Source organism: Micrasema longulum, unplaced genomic scaffold (assembly GCF_059751315.1).
Source record: "Micrasema longulum isolate JH-2025_06_02 unplaced genomic scaffold, ASM5975131v1 h1tg000403l, whole genome shotgun sequence".
In the NCBI taxonomy this organism is placed as follows: domain Eukaryota; kingdom Metazoa; phylum Arthropoda; class Insecta; order Trichoptera; family Brachycentridae; genus Micrasema; species Micrasema longulum.
In genome coordinates, this window is record NW_028277603.1 from 253041 (window position 1) to 273646 (window position 20606).

General features: G+C 35.3%; 1 protein-coding gene across 2 annotated transcripts in view; it reads left to right on the plus strand.

Moving 5' to 3' along the window:
* Nucleotides 1-8335, plus strand: part of LOC148281840 (hatching enzyme 1.2-like) — a 41967-nt gene extending 33632 nt beyond the window's left edge. Inside the window, exons 7-8 of one of the 2 annotated variants that reach the window (XR_015822249.1) lie at nucleotides 7007-7105; nucleotides 8228-8335. Coding sequence is in view for 1 of the 2 variants with exons in the window: in XM_088225984.1 (XP_088082110.1) it covers nucleotides 8228-8237 (10 nt within the window). In the remaining variant the exon portion in view is untranslated. The remainder of the gene's footprint in view (nucleotides 1-7006; nucleotides 7106-8227) is intronic. The other variant, XM_088225984.1, reaches the window with a different exon arrangement.
* Nucleotides 8336-20606: the final 12271 nt, after the last annotated feature.

Genomic DNA, 20606 nt, shown 5'->3' on the forward strand with positions numbered 1-20606 from the left:
TTAAACTAATCCTTTTTATTTGTATGTGACGTGTTTGCGCGCATGACGTCGCACATTCTTTTCTGCTTCTTCTCAGTTAGTTCTGTCGATTGGTTCGTTGACTATAAGTAAACCGGAAATCTTCCCCAACCCTCTTATCATTTGTTGATTCATATGAACTATTGACGTCGTTAGTTTTTCAAAAATGTTTTTTTCGTACATTTTTAAAAAACTTTACCGGATAATTTAATGCTCTAATTTTTACCGCGCAAGAAAACATTTTTTGTACCCAATTTACCGTGAGGCTGAAGTTCCTCATTCAAATCCTTGCATTTGCATGCCCCTTTTTGATAATATATAATCAATATGACTTCTAAAAGAAAGTATTTAATTTATTTGTTTATTTATTTTATTGAGTAAACAAACAGAATGTACAACACATATTCACAATTTCTTTGTATATTACTGTAGGACATCCATGAAAAAAAATAGTTTAAACTAAAAATAAAAAAATAATTACGTTAATTAAAGCGTTTGGCTACCATGCAAGAGGTAACGGGTTCGATTCCCGACATGGTTGATATGAAATATTTATTTACAAGGGGGTTTTCACACTAGAAAATTTCATAGTCCTTGGACTGGTACCTGAAGCGTAAGACGATCACCTTACCTTCATGTAACAAATTGATCGAGATATGCTGCGATTGGTGAACCAACCCAGTGCCCTATGTATCATTAGGTGCGGAAACGAATGATGATGATGAAAAATAACAAATGTAAAAGAAAAGAAATGAAAAAGATGCACATAGTAAAAAAATAATACAAAACAAACAAACCATCACGCCGTTTCCCCGTTAGGGTAGGCAGAGAGGATAGAACGCCACAACACTCTATCTTTGCATTCAGATCTCGCTTCCTCTACATTCATACATCTTCTCATGCACGCGCGCCGATTATTCCGACTTTTGACATGTCCATCTTTAAGTATTTGTTGGATTTGGTCATGCCATGTCTTTCTCGGTCTCCCTCTATTTCTGCATCCATCAACATTCGCATTGTAAATATTCTCAGCCGTTCTCTCGCTGTCCATTCGTTCTACATGTCCAAACCAGCGTAGAGCTTCTTTCTTGATTTTGTCGATAATGCTTGTCTCAGCCTTACATAATGTACGAATCTCAACATTTGTGCATCTATCGTACATAGTTTTACCACGAATTCGCCCGAGAGATCGCATTTCGACAGCATTCAGCCTACTTTCATCCCTGTTTTTTCAAGTCCATACTTCGCTCCCATACATCAGGGATGGGACCAGGACTCCGTTGTGAACTGCCAATTTTGCCTCTTGTGACAAGCATTTATTTGCCAAGGTCGATTTAAGACAACAGATAGAATTTAAAAATAAAACAATAGATTAAATATCTGCTTCTCTTAATATTTCCACGACTTTTGATTAAAATTTATATGCACTGTCATGAAAAATATTAACCTCGGTAAATCTATTGTTAAATTTCTCGCATATTCTAGGTATTTTAGATTGTATTTATATATGATCAAATATGAAACCGAGGTCTTTAATTTCTCTTACAAAATCAATGGTAACACTGAAAATACGTATGTTCAAACACACGCAGAATAGTGGATGCTACACAGCATTTACAGTGGCCACTTAAACGAGAAAATGACGGGTCTTAATGTTCGCCGAGATTTTAATATTTCACTTTTTTTTTGCAGTAAATTATTTGTTTTCACCGCTCTAAGTTGCCCCACTGCGCCCGAATTAGAGGAAATTGAATAATGACACTTAATAACAGATCATTTATGTTGTTAGTTATTGACAGCAGCACAATCAAATACCTATTTTCAGTTGATTACTCCAGCTAAATAATTGTGCGCAATATCCAGTACCATGCGAAGATTACCATAACTAGTTATACATAATCAAATTAGGAAATTCCAAAAACATTTTTTAATCTATTGAGTTTATTTCTTTGTATATAGCATGTATTTTTAAAGTGAATTTATAAAGTCGGCCTCGTGGTGTAATGGTCAGCGCGTTTGCCTATGCAAGAGAGAATCGGGTCCGATTCCGGACATGGTTCATATGAAATATTTATTAAAAAGGGCGTTTCCACACTAGAATATTTCGTAGTCCCTGGACTGGTACTTTAAGCGTAATCCTGATCTTACTGCAATTGGTGTACAATGCAGTGCCCTATGAAAACACCGAAGTGCACTTTCGGTTTAAAAATACTTTTTTTAAGTTGATTTAAAAATTTATATTATTAATATTTAAAGCATTAACTTTGTGGTCAAACATTTAAAAAAATAATATTTTGAGTTTGTCCAAATTTCTGTAGACAAGAACTGGATTCAACTCCCTGGGGAGCTGTTTATATTAACATATTACAACAGAGATGAAGAACATTTAAGAGAAGGTAATATAGAAGTCTAGGCATCTACGTATCTTATGACCTGTCAATGGGTGGTTTAAGTGGCCACTTTACACACTGTGTAACATGTAACAATTGTGTAACAGTTCTTGTCTACAGGAATTTGGACTAACTCAAAATACTGTTGATAAATACCTGGTCCATGAAGAAGTATAGAAATTGAAAAAAAAACATTTTCAGGCGTTGCCTAGTATGTAGGTGAAATAATTCAATTAGATGAATCTCACCCGCATAAATAAAGGTTTCAGCTCTTCAACTTCACAAACATCAACAGATGAAAGAATTGAAGGAATATAGAGGTTCAAATATAGGCAAAATGGTGAATGTTACACAGTGTGTAAAGTGGCCACTTAAACCAGCCATTGACAGGTCATAAGCCCTGTAGATGCCTAGACTTCTATATTACCCTCTCTTAAATGTTCTTCATCTCTGTTGTAATATGTTAATTTTAATAAATGTTATTGAATATTTGTATATAACCACTTACCGGCTTTTCTATGTCTACCGGTTTCGAGACGTACCCGTCTCTTCGTCAGGACACCAATTAAAGGTACATCTCGAAACCGGTAGACATAGAAAAGTCGGTTAGTGGTTATTTACAAATATTCAATAACATTATACTAGTACTTAAACACACACTTTTTTCTACAAAAACACTTAGTTTACCCTGAAGATGGCTCCTGCAATGGTAGCCGAAACGTCGGAACAAATCCAACACACAATTAAAAAAGAAACATATTGATAACAGTGACCGTGAAAACCTTCGCACCTATTAATTTATATTCCGCTTTGTATCCCAGATACGCTATTTTAATATGCACTTCATTATAAAAAAAATCGTCATTTTACGTTGAACGTTCGTTATAGATTTAAATTATAATAATAAAAATATTTGGCTGAGTTATATAGCGCCATTTTTGTAAAAATACCTCAAGGGCGCTTAACAATTGTATACCTAAACTTACATTCTAACTAAAGTGATATATTATATTTCCAGATTTAAAATTGAAGGGTCCGATAGTCTAAAGAAGTGGGATTTTAGTGGGGATCTGAACTGACTGAGGCTATCGATGATTCGTAAGTTTGAAGGCAATTGGTTCCGGGCAGAGGGGCCGGCGGCGGCAAAAGCACGATCTCCAAATCTACTGTTTGGGGAGCGCCGGATTTCGACAAGTTTTCCTCTTCCTGAATCAAATGCTGACAGTAGATTTTCTTTGACATGTATTTTCCCTAATACAAAGGTCCGATAGGTATTTTGGAGCCATTTTATGAAGGAATTTGAATACTGTCCAGAAAAGCTTGTATTTTATTCTCTCTGGGCTTTTTGACCAGTGCAATCTCGAAGATGTTGTGAGATGTGAGAATATTTTTTTACTCCCAAATAAGCCGCGCCGCTGCATTGAAAACAGATTGAAGTTTATTAGTTTGATATTTTGGGAGATTTGCGTATATTCCATTACAGTAATCTAGACGCGAAACGACATAAGCATATCTCATTTAGTTAGAAAAATATCATGTTTTGGATCACAAAATGGTTTCTTGAACATTCTATCCAATGTGACATGACGCCCGTGGTAAATCCGTTAAGATATAGAAAAAAATCATTGAGTAAAATTCACAAAAATTTAAATGTCTTCAATCAGCTATTTTTGAAGATATACTAAAATTATATACAAAATCGTGAGAGAAACGCAAATATTTTTTACTCATCACAGCTAATTTCTCCCGAATAAACATTTATTTTGACAATTCATTAATACATGTTTTTATCGCTGCTGGTTTAAAACGTGTCTAATCTTTATGTAATTTGTTTTCATTTTTACTTTAATATTACAAAATTTTAGTATAAAGCAAGAATTTACAATTATATTTTCAGTAAATTGCATATTGTGGTAATCCTGGGGATAATTTTGGTAAGTTTAGTTAAATAAACTTCCCTCATCAATTAGAGATATAAAACCAGCACAGAGGTTTTCAAGAGCTGTGGCGATGTGGTTCTTGGACAAGGCACAATGCCCTGAAACAAAGTGTATTATTTATGTATAATTTTTTTTACTACAGATATTAATATGTGAGGGTATTGGAAGCAAACTTACAAATCTCCACCGATCACTTCGTTTCCCCGTAGGGGTAGGCAGAGAGAATAGAATGCCATATCACTCTATCTTTGCATACATACCTCGCTTCCTCTACATTTATACATCTTCTCATGCACATACTTATTATATTCCTACTCCTGACATGTTCATCTTCGAGTATTTGATGGACTTGATCGTGCCTTTCCTGTCTTGATCATGTATTTCTCGGTCTTCCTCGTTTTCTGCATCCATCGAAATTCGCATCGTAGATCTTTTTAGCCATTCTTTCGCTCTACATGTCCAGACCAACGCAGCACCCCTTTCTTGATTCTATCGATAATGCATGTCTCAACCTTACACAGTTCACGGAACTCGACATTTGTGCACCTATCATACATCGCTTTACCACACATTCGCCCGAGGGATCGCATTTCGACAGCATTTAACCTTCTTTCATCATCATTTTCCAAATTCCATACTTCGCTTCCATACATTAGACTTGGCACTAGAACTCCATTGTGAACTGCTAGTTTGAAAAGTGGAAAATTAGTTATTGTGGCCAAAATAAACTGTACATAAAAACTACCTACAGTAATAATAGTGAAATTCAAAACCGTCTCTATATCTTGCAAAAACATATTTCAATTAGACTACTTGACACCGCAAACTTAGCATTCTTCATTGAGTTAGTGAAGCATAATTAGAAATCCCAATTCCCTTTTCAAAGTTGTTTACAAACATCTCAGTAACTCCTTCAATGGAGATTTCTAAGTTTGCTTGTAATACCTAAATGTGTCTACATTCTTGTGGAAGGTATGGTAAGCGGTGATCGCGGGGTGGTCCGCTGTCATTCGGGTGAATATTAAAATATTTGAGTGAGTGAGCGTGGCTCGCCTTGCAGTCGCTTCCTGCTGCGCTGCCTGCTGGTGCGATACCCTACCGATACTACACCATACAGGCACAAATTGCATCGATGGGTTTACCTACATAGATAGATACAGAAAATTACTAATACTGGGAAATGTATACTGTAATTTGTCATTAAAAAAATAATAAAAAAAATATTTTGCAATATTTTAGGTAATTTCCTGGGGACTTCATAAATGTTGAAGCATTCACTAAGGGCCGGTTGCATCGACAAAAGTTAAGTTAAAGTCAGGGCTAAAGTCAAATAAAAGTTACTTTTATGTCAAAATGCGTTGCATCAAAAAAAGTTAACTAAATATCAACAAAAAAGTTACTTTTATTTAACCGGCCGCTAGGGGGGCGTTTAAAGTTAGTTAAATGCGGTCTGCCATCTGTCAAAAAAGCGTCGCGTCGTGAGTGTTGAAATCCATTGATCGATCTGTGAAAAGTTGCACAAAATGACCATTTTATCTGATTTTTCGTCTTCCGATGACGAATTTATCATCGAGTATATTCTAAACCGAAAACAAAAACTGTTCAAACCACGAACGGACCATTTTTTGTGGGAAGAGTTTGACTTTATCGCAAGATTTCGAATGTCAAAAAAGTGACGAACTAATAATTATTTGAATTTTTAATTGTTAATTATTTTTCAAAACACGGGACTTGATCATCAGCGGCGTAGTGTAAAATAAATCTAAATCATGACTGCATTGAAATGCTGTTTATTTATTTTTAAATGGAGCTAGATTGAGCTCAGCTAACTCTTTCTGGGCATTTAAGGCTGCCATAGTTGCCCGAAAAATGTCCTTTTTTTGCTCTATTTCTAGAGTAAAAAGTTCTTCATTTTGTTTTAGCTTTTGCTCTTTTAATTTTTTATCTAGTTCAAAAAGGACTATGTCCCTTTTGTTCTTTTCTTCTCCGAATGCGCAGTGTTGCTTCGCCCTTTCGCACACACTTGAAACGAAATTTAAACGTTTGTGCCCAAAGACGCGTCGCGAGGCAAGTGTATTGCTACATGTAAATAAACAAGTACGTGCTTGCGTAAAAATCCTAACAATTTTTAGGGTGAAACTTGAACCTTTACAGTGGCAACATTCTTAACTTTAACTTAACTAAAATAATGTTGATATTTAGTTAACTTGATGCAACGGAATTTTTCAGTTACCAGATTTTGAGCCTTAACTAAGTTTAAATATTTAACTTTAAACTAAATTTATACCAACTTTGATGCAACCGGCCTTTAGGGGTGGATTTGGAAAAGAAGAAAAAAACATACAAAACTGTACATCGGGATTTAAGCAAAACAGAAAAACACAGTTGAGGTCCGTAGGACCGATAACATGAGGCCCGAAGGGCCGAATTCTCTATTATGTAACAGACTGTAGCCTGCTAGTTTAAATAAATTAATAACATAAGATGTCGGATAAAGTGCGTCTATTTTCAAGAGAAAATAATCCATTTTGTGTGATTAAGCCCTCTTCATATCGTTCAGACCTCTTTGACATGTCCGTCTTCAATCATTTATTTCTCATTCTTCCTCGTTTTCTGCGTGCAATATTCACATAATCTTATGTATTCATTTTTTTGCAGAAATTCAGCATGAAGCCAATTTTTGTAATGTTGTTGTTAGCCGTTCTTATCTACTGCCATTCGGTACAAGCCAGTAAAGACTTGGAAAAAAGGAATAAGGTATTCTGAAAATATTAAATGTTATTTTTATGTATTAATTTATTATTATTCATATTCAAAACATTAGTTAAACATTTTGGTAAATGTTATTTAATATTTGTATATAAGCACATACCAACTTTTCTATGATTACCGGTTTTTAGACGTACCCGTCTCTTTGTAAGGACACCAATCAAACCAACTTGCAAAACCCACTATGCATCTTCACCATTAAACTATGGATGCAACAACTTGCACAAAAATATAAAATCAACACGATATGCATTTAAATAAGCAATCCTTACATGCACCAAATCATTATTATTCCCTTTGTGTAATGTGAGTTGGTTTTATTGGTGTCCTGACAAAGAGACGGGTACGTCTTGCAACCGGTAGACATAAAAATATGTATATATATTTCTTATAAACATGTGATGTCACTGAACTCCTAAACGGCATAACCGATTTTCATGCGGTTTTCAGCGAAATGTTGATCTTTGCGCGGCGCGTGTTCGTAGATATTAAAATCTTCAATATAGACCGTAAAAAAAGTTAGGAGCATAAATTATATATTCATCGACCTATCAGGGTTGCATTCGACGAGAATGCATATGGAAAGATGTTGTTTTTTTGTGCATATAGAAATATATTTTTTTAATGTTTACAAACTACATTCACTTTTTTAGGATCCCAATCAGATTATTTCCTTAAATTCCTTTTAAATTCACCCTATTTATCTCTTTTTACTGGATTTTTGCTGGTTCTAAAATAATAATAGCTGACATTCAATACGTTTTTGAAAATCGTATTCCTACATAAAGTGCACCCCTGTTAGTAAGATGAGCAGAGTTTGACATTTTCAAAAATAATACTATATTTGAAAATTCATTATTTTAAGTTTTGGAAAATATCAAATACCTACTTAAATACAATATTTGAATACTAATCATTTTTAGCAGTCAAGCCAACGCAACGTTCAGGCAGGACAACGTCTGTCAGGTCCGCTATTAATATATATATTTATATATCTAGACATTATCTATTATCTATTACCTCAAACATGTAGTAGATAAAGCGATTGTAATTTTTGTTAACAAATAGTGATTATTATTAATATTATTATTATTGTTATGTTGTTTTTAGTATTGCTTAATTCACGATATTCTGGAGAAGCGAAAGGAGCATATGGAATTAAAAAAACAAGAAAAAATTACTTTGGAAAATCCACCGATCTACCAAAAAAGTCAAAAAGTAAGTGGAAATTGGTATTAAAAAAAAAAAAAAATTTGCCTATAGTCCTTAAAATATAGCATGATTAGAATATCAGTTGTCAGAAAAAGTGATACATAACTTTGTAGTAACGTCTGAGGAGTGATTTATATTGACATACGAAAAATCATTCGTGTTTGGTATGTTAATTTATTTTTTTAATACAATGCATAAAAATATATAAAATCAGCTTCAAAACTAAAATAAACATTAACGACGTTCTTAAAAAGTTACATCATTTTGAAAATTGATCAATGTACATTGATAGAATAAAAAAATAATTGATTTGATAATGTTCACGAAAAAAAGTATAAATGTTTTATTTTTTGGTGAATAATTGTATTAAACACACTATAATAGGCTCGTTTTTACGTTTTTATTTAAATTTTAGGAAACAGAGTTTTATGTTCGCTTGAAAAAACTGAAAAAATCGATTTAATCGTGATCAGCAATTTCCCATCACTATTGAAATTAGTTTGACAGCCGTCATTTTAATCTAGCTAAATTTTAAGGAATATAACTTTTTAGTTGAAATGAAAATTAAAGCGTAAAACTTTTGTTTTACGCTTTCATTTTCACACTTATTTTTATTTTATTAATCCTTTTCTCAAAGCATTAAAAATAGAGTATTAAAAAATCATAGCACTTATAATATTATGCAATATATAAAAATAAGTTTGATAGTCTTTTATGACTTAAAGCTAAAAAAATATACATCTACACTATGATTTTTTTAAGTTTGGTAATTTTTCTCCTCCCGTGACGCTACAAATTTTCGCCGGAGAGTTCTGCTGATAGGTGAGTCGGCTTCCCGATACCGGAAATCTGTCACAACACTATCATTGGTTGATTCGGAATAACTTGTAACTGAGTTCAAAGAAGTTCATTTTAAAATTTAAATTTGTTTCAACAGAGAGGGAAAACATTTTTGAGAAGGGATTATTGAAGTTTTACGGGACTTATGACCTGTCATTAGCTGGTTTAAGTGGTCACACACTGTGTAACATGTACTATTCTGCCCATGTTTAAACATCTACACTTCCTCAACTCTTCCATCTGTTGACTTTTGTGAAGTGAAAGAGCTGAAACCTTTTTTATGCGGGTGAGATTCATCCGCTCAACTCAAGTTTCCTCTTCTTTGTACCTGCGGGCTCTTGCCATCCTGGAAGGCCGTCGACGTCAATCTTTCGGCTTTGTTCGGCAGAACTAAGGGCTTGACGTAGGAGGAGGCGAGAGTGCTGATTGTCGATGGGGTCTCTTGGAAGCGTCTGGTGACGTCCACATGCCCCGATTAGAAGCGATGTGGAAAACGAAAGAAAAGAAGTTCACGAAGAGCCGTTTGACGAATTGAATCCCAGAAGAACATACGATATAACATTAAAAAGTTCCACTTATTAATTTTGTAAATGTTTTTTTTTCCAGATTCCTCCCGTAATATATATCCCAGTTCTTCCACCGGTACTGACCAGGTACATGACTTTTTACCTATTTTTATCCGCCTCGTGGTCAGCGCGTTAGCCTACTTATGCAAGAGATCTCGGTTTAGACTCCCGACATGATCGACATGTTTATTTAAGTTCCTGGGGCCATATGCTGGACTCATTTGTCTTTAGAGACTATATTAGAATAATCTCTAGAATGTATGATGTATGCCTGGAGAGCGAATTGGCGATGAACAAAAGTAAGTCAAAAGTGATGGTATTTGAAAGGGAAAGTGAGGTTACTGACTGCATAATAAATGTAAACAACGAATGTCTCGAGCAAGTAGAAGAATTTGTGTATCTGGGAAGCATGTTTTCAAGGGATGGAAGAGTAGAAAAAGATGTTGAAAGAAGAGTGAATGCGGGAAACAAAATAAACGGAGCACTTAGCACAGTAATTTCGAATAAAAATATGTCAATCGAAGCTAAACTGGCAGTGCACAACGGAGTTTTAGTCCCAACACTTATGTATGGAAGTGAAACATGGATCTATCAGAGCAAAGATGAAAGCCGAGTGAACGCGGTTGAAATGCGATCTCTTAGACGATTGTGTGGGAAATCAATGTAAGACAAGGTTACGAATGATGAAATCAGGCGAGAGTGTAAATCTGAGTCAAGTATAATTGATAAACTCAAGAAGGGGTCTCTGAGATGGTTTGGTCACGTAGAACGAATGGACGACGAAAGAATGGTAAAACAAGTATATATGGCGAAAATGAACGGCAACGTGAGACGAGGACGACCAAGGAAGACGTGGCATGATCAGATAAACCAAAATCTTTAGTCTGGTCATGTCAAAAGCAGACAGAACCGAAGGGCATGTATGACAAGATGTATGAATGTGGAAGAAGCTAGGAATGTATGCCAGGATAGACGTGTGTGGCGGTCCATTCTCTCTGCCTACCCCTACGGGGAAATGGCGTGATGGTAGTAGTAGAAGTACAAAAATCTATGAAGTGCGCCCAGCGTCCAGTCCGTTCTCAGTGAACGATGAAACTAGCCGATTACCTCATCCTATTACTCCATACAAAAAAGTGCATTATAATTTACACCTTGAACCCAAGTTAGCCTTTTTAGTACTAAAACAAGCTTGCTGATTACAAATATTATTTGAAGATTCTCTATTTAGAAACTAGTATTTCTAACATTACTTCCGAAGGACTATTTTTCTTTGATCGGATACCGTTGACATATTATGTATCACATAGGACATGTGGCGTTCGCAGTAGCCGTTTTTGTAGTGGTTGTAGTAGTGGTAATTTGTCTTTAGAATCGTATGCGACTTCCGTAATTCGACGAGCGACAGCATTCTTGAACGACCCATACGAATGCAGTCGATCGAAAACCAATCGACTTTATCTCGAGTGCCACAAAGCACTCGACATTGACAATCGAATGCTTTATCTTAACTTCAGCTGTCAAACTTCCTTTTTGTAAAACGCTCGGCATTCATGTTTGAATGACGAGTAGGTATTTTTGTTGCATTTTAACTTATATTTACAACACTGCTCAATGTTATGATGTTGGCGTATCAACAAATGTGCAACAAATATAACTGTTCTTATTTTTACAATAATTGAGTTTGTCCAAATGTTTGCAGACAAAAGACTGGATTCCACACATCTACATGTTATTAGAAATATTTTATATCAATTCAATTGATTTTAAAAACATATTGTATAGTATATATCTCAAATACGTATTTTGACATTGACGAGCGACAAAATAATTTTAAAATCATGTTTTAGTAAAACTTCATTTTATAATGGATTAAAAATAACTCCAAACACAACAGGGATGGAAAATACCTTAAATAAGGAAATACAGAAGTCTAAGCATTTAAAGGGCTTATGACCTGTCAATGGCTGGTTAAGGTGGCCACTTTACACATTGTGTAACATTCACCATTTTGCCTATGTTTAAACATCCATATTTCTTAAATTCTTCTAATTGTAGTCTTCCACTTCACTAAAATCAACAAATGGAAGAATTGAAGAAATATGGATGTTTAAACATAGGCAAAATGGTGAATGTTGCAGTGTGTAAAGTTACGACGGCTGTCCACCGCATCACCGTTCACTACGGCCGTTAAAATACGGGCACCGCTGTCCTAGAAAACCCTGGCTTTAGGAAAGCAAGCTGGTTCGCTTGAGGAGCCCTAAGTAGGTGTCTTCACCAAAAAATACCAAGAAGATAGGTAAGCAGAAAAGTTAGGAGACGCCCGCATTACTCTGACTTCTAGAGCTAGGAATAGAGCTGTCTTACAAAAGCCAAAATTAAGGGGGATGACACATTTAAGGGTCTTGCGGGGTATGGGGTAAGCGCGGGTGGCTGAAGGGGTGTCAGTCTTCCGCCGCGGTAGGATTCGAACGCGATGCTCTTGCATCGCGTTCGAATCCTACCATGTGTGAATATGCAACTATGTTTTAAAACTAGGATAGCATTATGCGAAAAATGCATGGAGATTGAAACGGCCATAAATCCTTAAATTTGATAGCTGTAGCTTCACCAACATGGCCGCTGTTCACTTTCAAAGCTAGGGTTTCCTAGGACAGCGGTGCCCGCATCTTAACGGCCGTAGTGAACGGTGATGCGGTGGACAGCCGTCGTAACGTCGACTTGAGAGTGGTTTCCTAGGGAAACGGTGTTAAATGGTGTTGATAACACCGTTTTCCTAGGAAACCACACTCTAGTCACCGTTACGACGGCTATCTACCGCATCACCGTTCACTACGGCCGTTAAAATACAGGCACCGCTGTCCTAGGAAACCCTAGTTTAATGGAAAACCGTATATTCGCCATGATAAAATTTTTCCCTTACATTCTTTTTCATTCGGCCATAATTTTTTTTTTCTGATGTGCGTTCTAATATCTTCTTATTTTTTCCAGAACCGAAACCCCAGCTTGCTAAGAATCTTGACATCGACAGCTACAGCTTGAAATTATCCAATATCATTTATAACAGTTATTTTAATTTCTACAAACACATGTCCTCAAATAAGAAAATAAAAATTATAAAAAATTTAAAAATTGTTTTATTTATGTAATATATGAATAGTCAATACTATTTTATTCATTAAACATGTGTGTCGGCACGTGGTGTAATGGTCAGCGCGTTTGCCTACCATGCGAGACGTCTCGGGTTTGATTCCCGACATGGTTGATATGAAATATTTATTTAAAACTGTGTTTTCACACCAGAATATTTTATAGTTCCCTGGACTGGTACTTGAAGCCTACGACTGATAATCTTACCTTTATGTTACAAAAATGAGCAAGATACGCTGCGATTGGTGTACCAATGCAATGCCTAATGTACCACTAGGTGCGAAAGGGGATTTTTTTGTATTTATTAAAGTACATAAATGAAGTATTTTTTTTTGTATTTAAAAAAGAACTAAGTAAATATTGTCCTAATGGTAGGGCTGTATTTCAACAGGACTCAGCTCCTTGTCACGTATCGAAGTTTATGCTTAAGTATGTCTTCTTCTTCTTCGTTTTTTAATGGCCTTTTCACCTCTCAACTCGGGTGATCTGGCCAAAGCGCTTAAGTATGTCAATGATAAAAAGATATATCTTTTAGACTGGCCTGGAAATTCACCTGACTTTAAACCTAAAGAAAATTAATGGGCAATTTGTAAATCTAGAATACAAAAATTGGACTTCACCTCTAAGATAAAGATGATGAAATTCAAATTTATTTCAACAGAGAGGGAAAACATTTTTGAGAAGGGAATATGGAAGTCTAGGCATTTCCTGTCATTGGCTGGTTTAAGTGGCCACTTTACACACTGTAACATTCACCATTCTGCCCATGTTTGAACATCCACATTTCCTCAACTCTTCCATCTGTTGACTTTTGTGAAGTAAAAGAGCTGAATCCTTTATCACGTGGGTGAGATTCATCCGGCTGAACCAAATCACCTACTAGGCAATGCCTGAAAGCAATTTTCCAATTTTTATACTTCTTCTTTTACCAGGTATTATTATTATGGATAACTTATATAGCGCCATTTTCGTAATAAAATACCTCAAGGGCGCTTTACATTGTGATTCTATTGTTAAGTTAATTTAATTGAAGCTTTTAAATTTGTAATTTAATTAAAATAATTTATTTTGTTGTCACGTGCTACGGATTTATTCAAATGATTTAGAGAACAAGTGGGTTTTAAGTTTTTTCCGAAACATCACTTCACTTTCACAGCCTCGCACCTCTGCTGGGAGAGCATTCCATGCCATAGGGCCTGCGACCGCAAATGCGCGTTCACCAAATTTAGTGCGCTGTTTGCGTAGAGGTATAATAACTTTTCCTCTCGCCGTAGACGTAGCTGATCTAAGCGTGAGACGCCTGTCAGCTAGTTCATCTGGAATGCATAGTTCCCTTAGATATTCCGGAGCCGAGTTGTGCAGTGACTTATACATAAGCCAACAGAGTTTGTATTCGACCCTCTGTGGAAAACGTAGCCAGTGTAGTTCGTGTGTAAAGTGGCCACTTAAACCAGCCAATGTTAGGTCATAAGCCTGTAAATGCCTGGACTTCCATATTCCCTTCTCAAAAACGTTTTCTCTCTCTGTTGAAATAAATTTAAATATGAACAACTCCCTAGGGAGGAAATCCAGTCAGACTGCAAGCATTTGGACATAATCAAACATTGTATGATAAGATTCGTTATCAAGATGGGGTTTCGAGATGACAAAATAAAAAAAATTGCCGAAGTTTAATTGATTCTACGCTAAAACGTAATCAGGTTGTTATAAAGCAAAAAGAAGGCATACATTCTAATGAATAAAAACTATATTATGATTGTACGTCACCTGTAACTCAAAATATCTATATGTCATAGAATTAAGATAGTCCAGAAACCACATACGCACATCAAACAGAAGGCGACGCAACTACTCATAAATGAGTAGGTTTACGTTTCGACCCATTAGTTTCTTTGTAGACGTTGCCGACGTTCCACGTAATTGGGCATCGATCGGCGGTCTTTACAGAGAATTTTAGGATTGGAGAACATGTGGTTCCAACAGGATGCATCAACGGCGCATACTGCACGAGCCACAACCAATATTCTGAGGGCTGTTTCCGGGTCGCTTAATCTCTCGTTTTAGTGATGCACTGGCCGGAAAGATCACCCGATTTAACCGTTTTTGACTTTTTTGTGGGGTTTCTTGAAGTCAAGAGTCTATGTTAACAGATCTCAGACTCTTGGAGCCCCCAAAGAAAATATCCGCCAAGAATGCGAGAACCTAGCGCCAGAAGGTCTGAAAAGAGTGACGGAAAATGCCATAAGTCGGGTCGTGTGGTCATCAATTCTGGCGGCGGCCCCTTGGCCGATATCATTTTCTCGACTTAATGGAAAAAAAGCACACAAAAATCACAATCGTTTTCGTGTCATTACTTGTTACTTGGGCGTCTATGTCCAAACTTTCAAAATATTCCTTCTTTTAAAAAACACGTACTATCCTGGATTCAAACTAAAAATATGAACTTTTTTATGATATATTTTGTTGCCCTTTAATAATAAGGAATATTTTTATGTTTTTTTAAAAATATTTTTTATTTCCTTTTTTTAATTACCAAAAAAAATACCGTGGAATCTTTACTATCTCTTTCTATTGTAACACAAAATATTATAACTGTCCATTATTTATTATAGGAGCAAAAATTCATTAACGTTTTCTTGTATACCCACGAACAGGCCATGCCTTTGTGGGATCTTGTTTACTATTTTTACTATTAATATGTATTTCATTGCTATGTAATTATGCTTTATTTTTTTAATACTCTGTTTTACCTCCTATGAAAAAACAAAAAATAAATATTTAAAAAAAAGCGTGACAAAATAATTGTTATTGAAACATGCGTGTCAGATTCGACGGGCCAAATTTTAAAACAACCAAAAATTGCTGACATATTTTGAAGATATTTCCTACGCGGAAATTATTTGACATTTTAATTTTTAAATACGTGCAACTTATTGTATCAATTGACCAAATTCCATACAAATGCATGCTGTATCGCGCATTTGAATTTTGTGATTTACTTGCAATTTTTTCAATGTCTTCTATTTAAAGAGTGGGCAACGGGATAGGGCCATTATTAAAAGTTTTTTTTAATCGACCCCGTACGGAATTACTCTTCTGAGCAGATGTGCAAAATAATGAATCTTAGTGGATATAATTTTATTGTGTTTTTCGCTGTGCAACTTTGTGTAAGTGTTTTACTGATTTTTAAACTTTGTTATTATTATCAATGTTATTATTATGGAATATGGTTTAATATTCCGAAAGGAGTCAAACACGGATGTGTAATGTCACCATGGTTGTTCAACATATACATTGATAACTGTATGAAAGAACTGAAAGATTTAAGAATGGGAGCAAAAATGAATGGTATAACTGTTAACTGTCTTCTGTATGCGGATGATGCCGTGCTTCTTGCTAGCAGCAAAGAAGACCTTCAATTCTTAGTAACAAAAGTCTACGAGGTAAGCAAGAAAAGCGATTTGCTTATGAATGTTGATAAATCGAAAGTGATGGTTTTTGAAAGGGATGAAAATATAACTAAATGTGAGATCAGCGTGAACGGAGATATTCTGAATCAGGTAGAAGAATTTGTGTACCTGGGAAGTATGTTCACTAGGGACACAAAGGCCGATAAAGATATTGAAAGGAGGGTGAGTGCCGGGAACAGGGTGAACGGTGCACTAAAATCTACTTTGGCAAACAAATGTTTATCGCAGGAGGCTAAACTAGCAGTTCACAACGGAGTTCTAGTTCCAACTCTAATGTATGGGAGCGAAGTATGGAATAGGAAAAATAATGATGAAAGTAGGTTGAATGCTGTCGAAATGCGATCCCTCAGGCAAATGTGTGGTAAAACGATATATGATAGCTGCACAAATGTCGAGATCCGTGAAGTGTGTAAGGCATGCATTATTGACAGAATTAAGAAAGGGGTGCTGCGTTGGTTTGGACATGTAGAGCGAATGGAAAGCGAAAGAACGACTAAAAGGATCTAAGATGCAAATGTTGATGGATGCAGAAAACGAGGAAGACCGAGAAAGACATGGCACGATCAAGTCCATCAAATACTTGAAGATGGACATGTCAAAGGTAGGAATAATCGGCGTGCGTGCATAAGACGATGTATGAATGTAGAGGAAGCGAGGTCTGTATGCCAAGATAGAGTGTTATGGCGTTCTATCCTCTCTGCCTACCCCTACGGGGAAACGGCGTGATGGTTTGTTGTTGTTGTTGTTGTTATTATTAGTATTAATGTGGATAATAACATAGCGCCATTTTTATGAAAATACCTCAAGGGCGCTGTACAATAAGTATCGAAAGCATCCAGCTACACAGCCCGTGGACCGTTAAGATTAAAGTTCCCGGTTTTCAGTTAAGAGCTGGATTACAGCGCGATTTGCAGCTACTGAGCAATGGACGGTATAAAATCTAGACCCCATTTAAATCATTTTCGACAGAGTGTATCACCAAGGCGAGAGAAAATGGGAAACTGGATTTCAAAAAAAAAAAAACGATTTTTAAACATACCTACATGAATAAATGGGAAAGGACTTTCATGAAATTAAAATTATATTCTGAAATACGAAACATATTCCTCAGCTTCCTGTCTAGTCCTTTAATTTCAAAATGTACTTTTTAATTTATTTGAACAACGTTTACTAATATTTAAATTAGGATTACAAAGTGTCGCGCAGCTATAGAGTTTATGGACGGTTGGAATTCTAGACCTTATTTATAAACAACAGAGATGAAGAACATTAAAGATAAGGTAATATAGAAGTCCAGGCATCTACAGGGCTTTTGACATGTCAATGGCTGGTTTAAGTGGCCACTTTACACACTGTGTAACATTCACAATTCTGCCCATACTTGAACATCTATATTCCTTCAATTCGTTCATCTGTTGATGTTTGTGAAGTTAAAGAGCTGAAACGTTATTTATGCGGGTGAGATTCGTCTAATTGAATTATTTCACCTACATACTAGGCAACACCAAAATGATATTTTTCAATTTCTATACTTCTTCATGGACCGGTGGATTTATCAACAATATTTTAAGTTTGTCTAAATTTTTGTAGACAAAGACTGTATTCAACTCCCTGGGGAGCTGTTTATATTGACATATTACAACAGAGATGAAGAACATTTAAGAAAATTTTTAATATAACCGATAGGAAAAAATGAACTTCTGTTCTCTCTACTGGAATATATGTATGTATGTACTATATGTAAGATTAGTTTTATATATTTTTATTTTCTTTTTCTTATTACTTCATTTTCAATTTTTTGCTACTTTTGAGTCAAATATGTCTGTTCTTTATATATAAATATATGTAAAACATGTAAAAGTCTACAAGGCGTTTAAATAAATAAATAAAAATTATAATTTCTACAGGTACGTCTAATGAATGAATTCGAGGTATATTTTTTTTTACAAGTTAGTACATAAAAAAGGGAATTTAATCCATGTATATTAAATCTTCTTTGTATATTCTCACGTGTGAAAAAAAGAAAAAAGTATACTGTTAAGCGTCCTCGGCACGAGTACCCCCTACCCTAGTGAGGGCACATTATTTTTATTATTGTTAATGGGATTTTTAAAAAATAAATTAATAAAACTAAATATGTGCAGAATGTTGAATCTTACACAGTGTGTAAAGTGGCCAATTGAACCAGCCAACGATAGATCATAAGCCCTAGATGCCTAGACTTCTCCATAATGTTTTTCATCTCTGTTCTAATATATAAATAATAAATTTTTATTCTTAATTACTCTAAAGTTTTTTTAATTTGAAAAATTATTTTTTAAATATTTGTTTTCAGATTTTTGGAACTACAAACGCTCGAGCAACACATTTTCAAGATGATACTCCTTATAGTCAAAAGCCTGCAGGAAATGACGCTGCTAAACAAACACCAAGCCTTGGAGACAACACATTAAATGAAATGAATATGAACAAAAGGAACGCCGATGATTTGATGGAGAAAAATAATGCTGACGAAAAGGTAGTCACAAATAAAGTAGAAAAAAGGATTACCACAAATATTTCTGATGATAAATTGAGTACAAGCAGCGCTGAAGAGCTGTACCAGACGCATCTGTTTGTTTATCATCAATGGCTCCAATTTTGGAAAAACTGGGTTGAAAGCAGAAACACCGAGATAAAAACAATGGCTGATCGAGTGGACCCTAACAAGTTTAGTTTTCCAGGCCTGCGCACAGCCAATGAAGAACTAAGCGACAAATTTACAGAACCTCCACCAAACCTAAAGCAAATATATCCAGTCCTGTCTCCATCGACTAAAGAAGTTCTCTTTTACATTCCCGCCAGTCGACTTCCAAATAAAAATGCAACAAATTCACCGATCAATTTGTATATTAATCCAACATTTTCAGTCGAGTTCGTATCTCATCCAAATGATTCAGACCCAGGGTTATCACGTCCAATTATAATCCCTCAGCCAAATCAAAATGATTTCGAGATTAACCTATCAGATGTTTACTCTGCAATATCTCCAGAAAATAATTCGACGATGTATTTTGTTCCTGAAATTAACAAAACACTGCCACATAATCATAACCAGGCACCTTTATCTTTTTTGATTAACCCAGTAGTGCTCATCAAAGTAAAAAATCAAAGTATTTCAACTAGAAACCCTAATTTTACTAATTCGCAAACTCTACGCAATGATATGATCAATGCTTCTTTGCCTGAAATGTCAAAGAATAATGGACCCGATATAATTGTTTTGGAAATAATCAATAGTAAACCTAACATTACCAATTATAAAATAGCAGAGAATGGAGGACTTAATGTGATGGATTCAAATGCAAATGGACTGAGAAGTAATGAACCAAATATCGCTACACGGGAAGCAACATCGAGTGATGGACATAATGCCACTTCGCCAGAAGCGTCAATAAATAGTAGACACAACCCTACTCGCGAAACACCTGTGAGCACTAAACATAATGATGCATCTTTGGAAACACCGAGAATTCATAATAATGTTACTACACAAAACACTTTAGAAACTCCAAGTAATAATGAACTAAACTTTACAAATTCAGATACACAAAAAACAGATAAGCTGATTGCACTTGGTCGATCAAATTTTAAAACAGAAACCCATCATATTACAATATTAAATTGGACTGAAACATATAACTCTACAGACAAAACAAATTTGCAACCCGTTGATGACGATAATGAAGAATATTGTATTTGCCCAATAAATGGCACAGATTTAGAAGATAATGATATTTGGATAACTGAAGATGAGTTGTGTAATACTACGAAAGAAAATTGTTCTACAAGTAAACCAATGGCTTTAAATCAGTGTCAACATGAAAATAACACATCCAAAGGATACCAAGGAAATATTACATGTACTGGACCAGGAAGAAATTTAGATCTAAATCAATTAAAGAATTCTTCACATACACTGAAAAATGACAGCTGGTTTGCAGAAGATGACTTTATCGTTGACAATGGAACAGAATCTGGGGAAATATGTTATTGCGATGAAATTGAAAATGGTTCATCGTGGAACGGTTGCGAACAATTACACAACTTGACTGGCATTCCTGAAGTTATAATTCAACATATAGAAGAAAGCTTGTGCAACAAAAAACAGAATATGAGCGATCAGCGACAACCAGACAGTGATGATGAAAATATTTCAGCAAAATCAAAACCGAAAGAAAGCATTGACGAAAAATTATTCCAAGAATCTTTGAT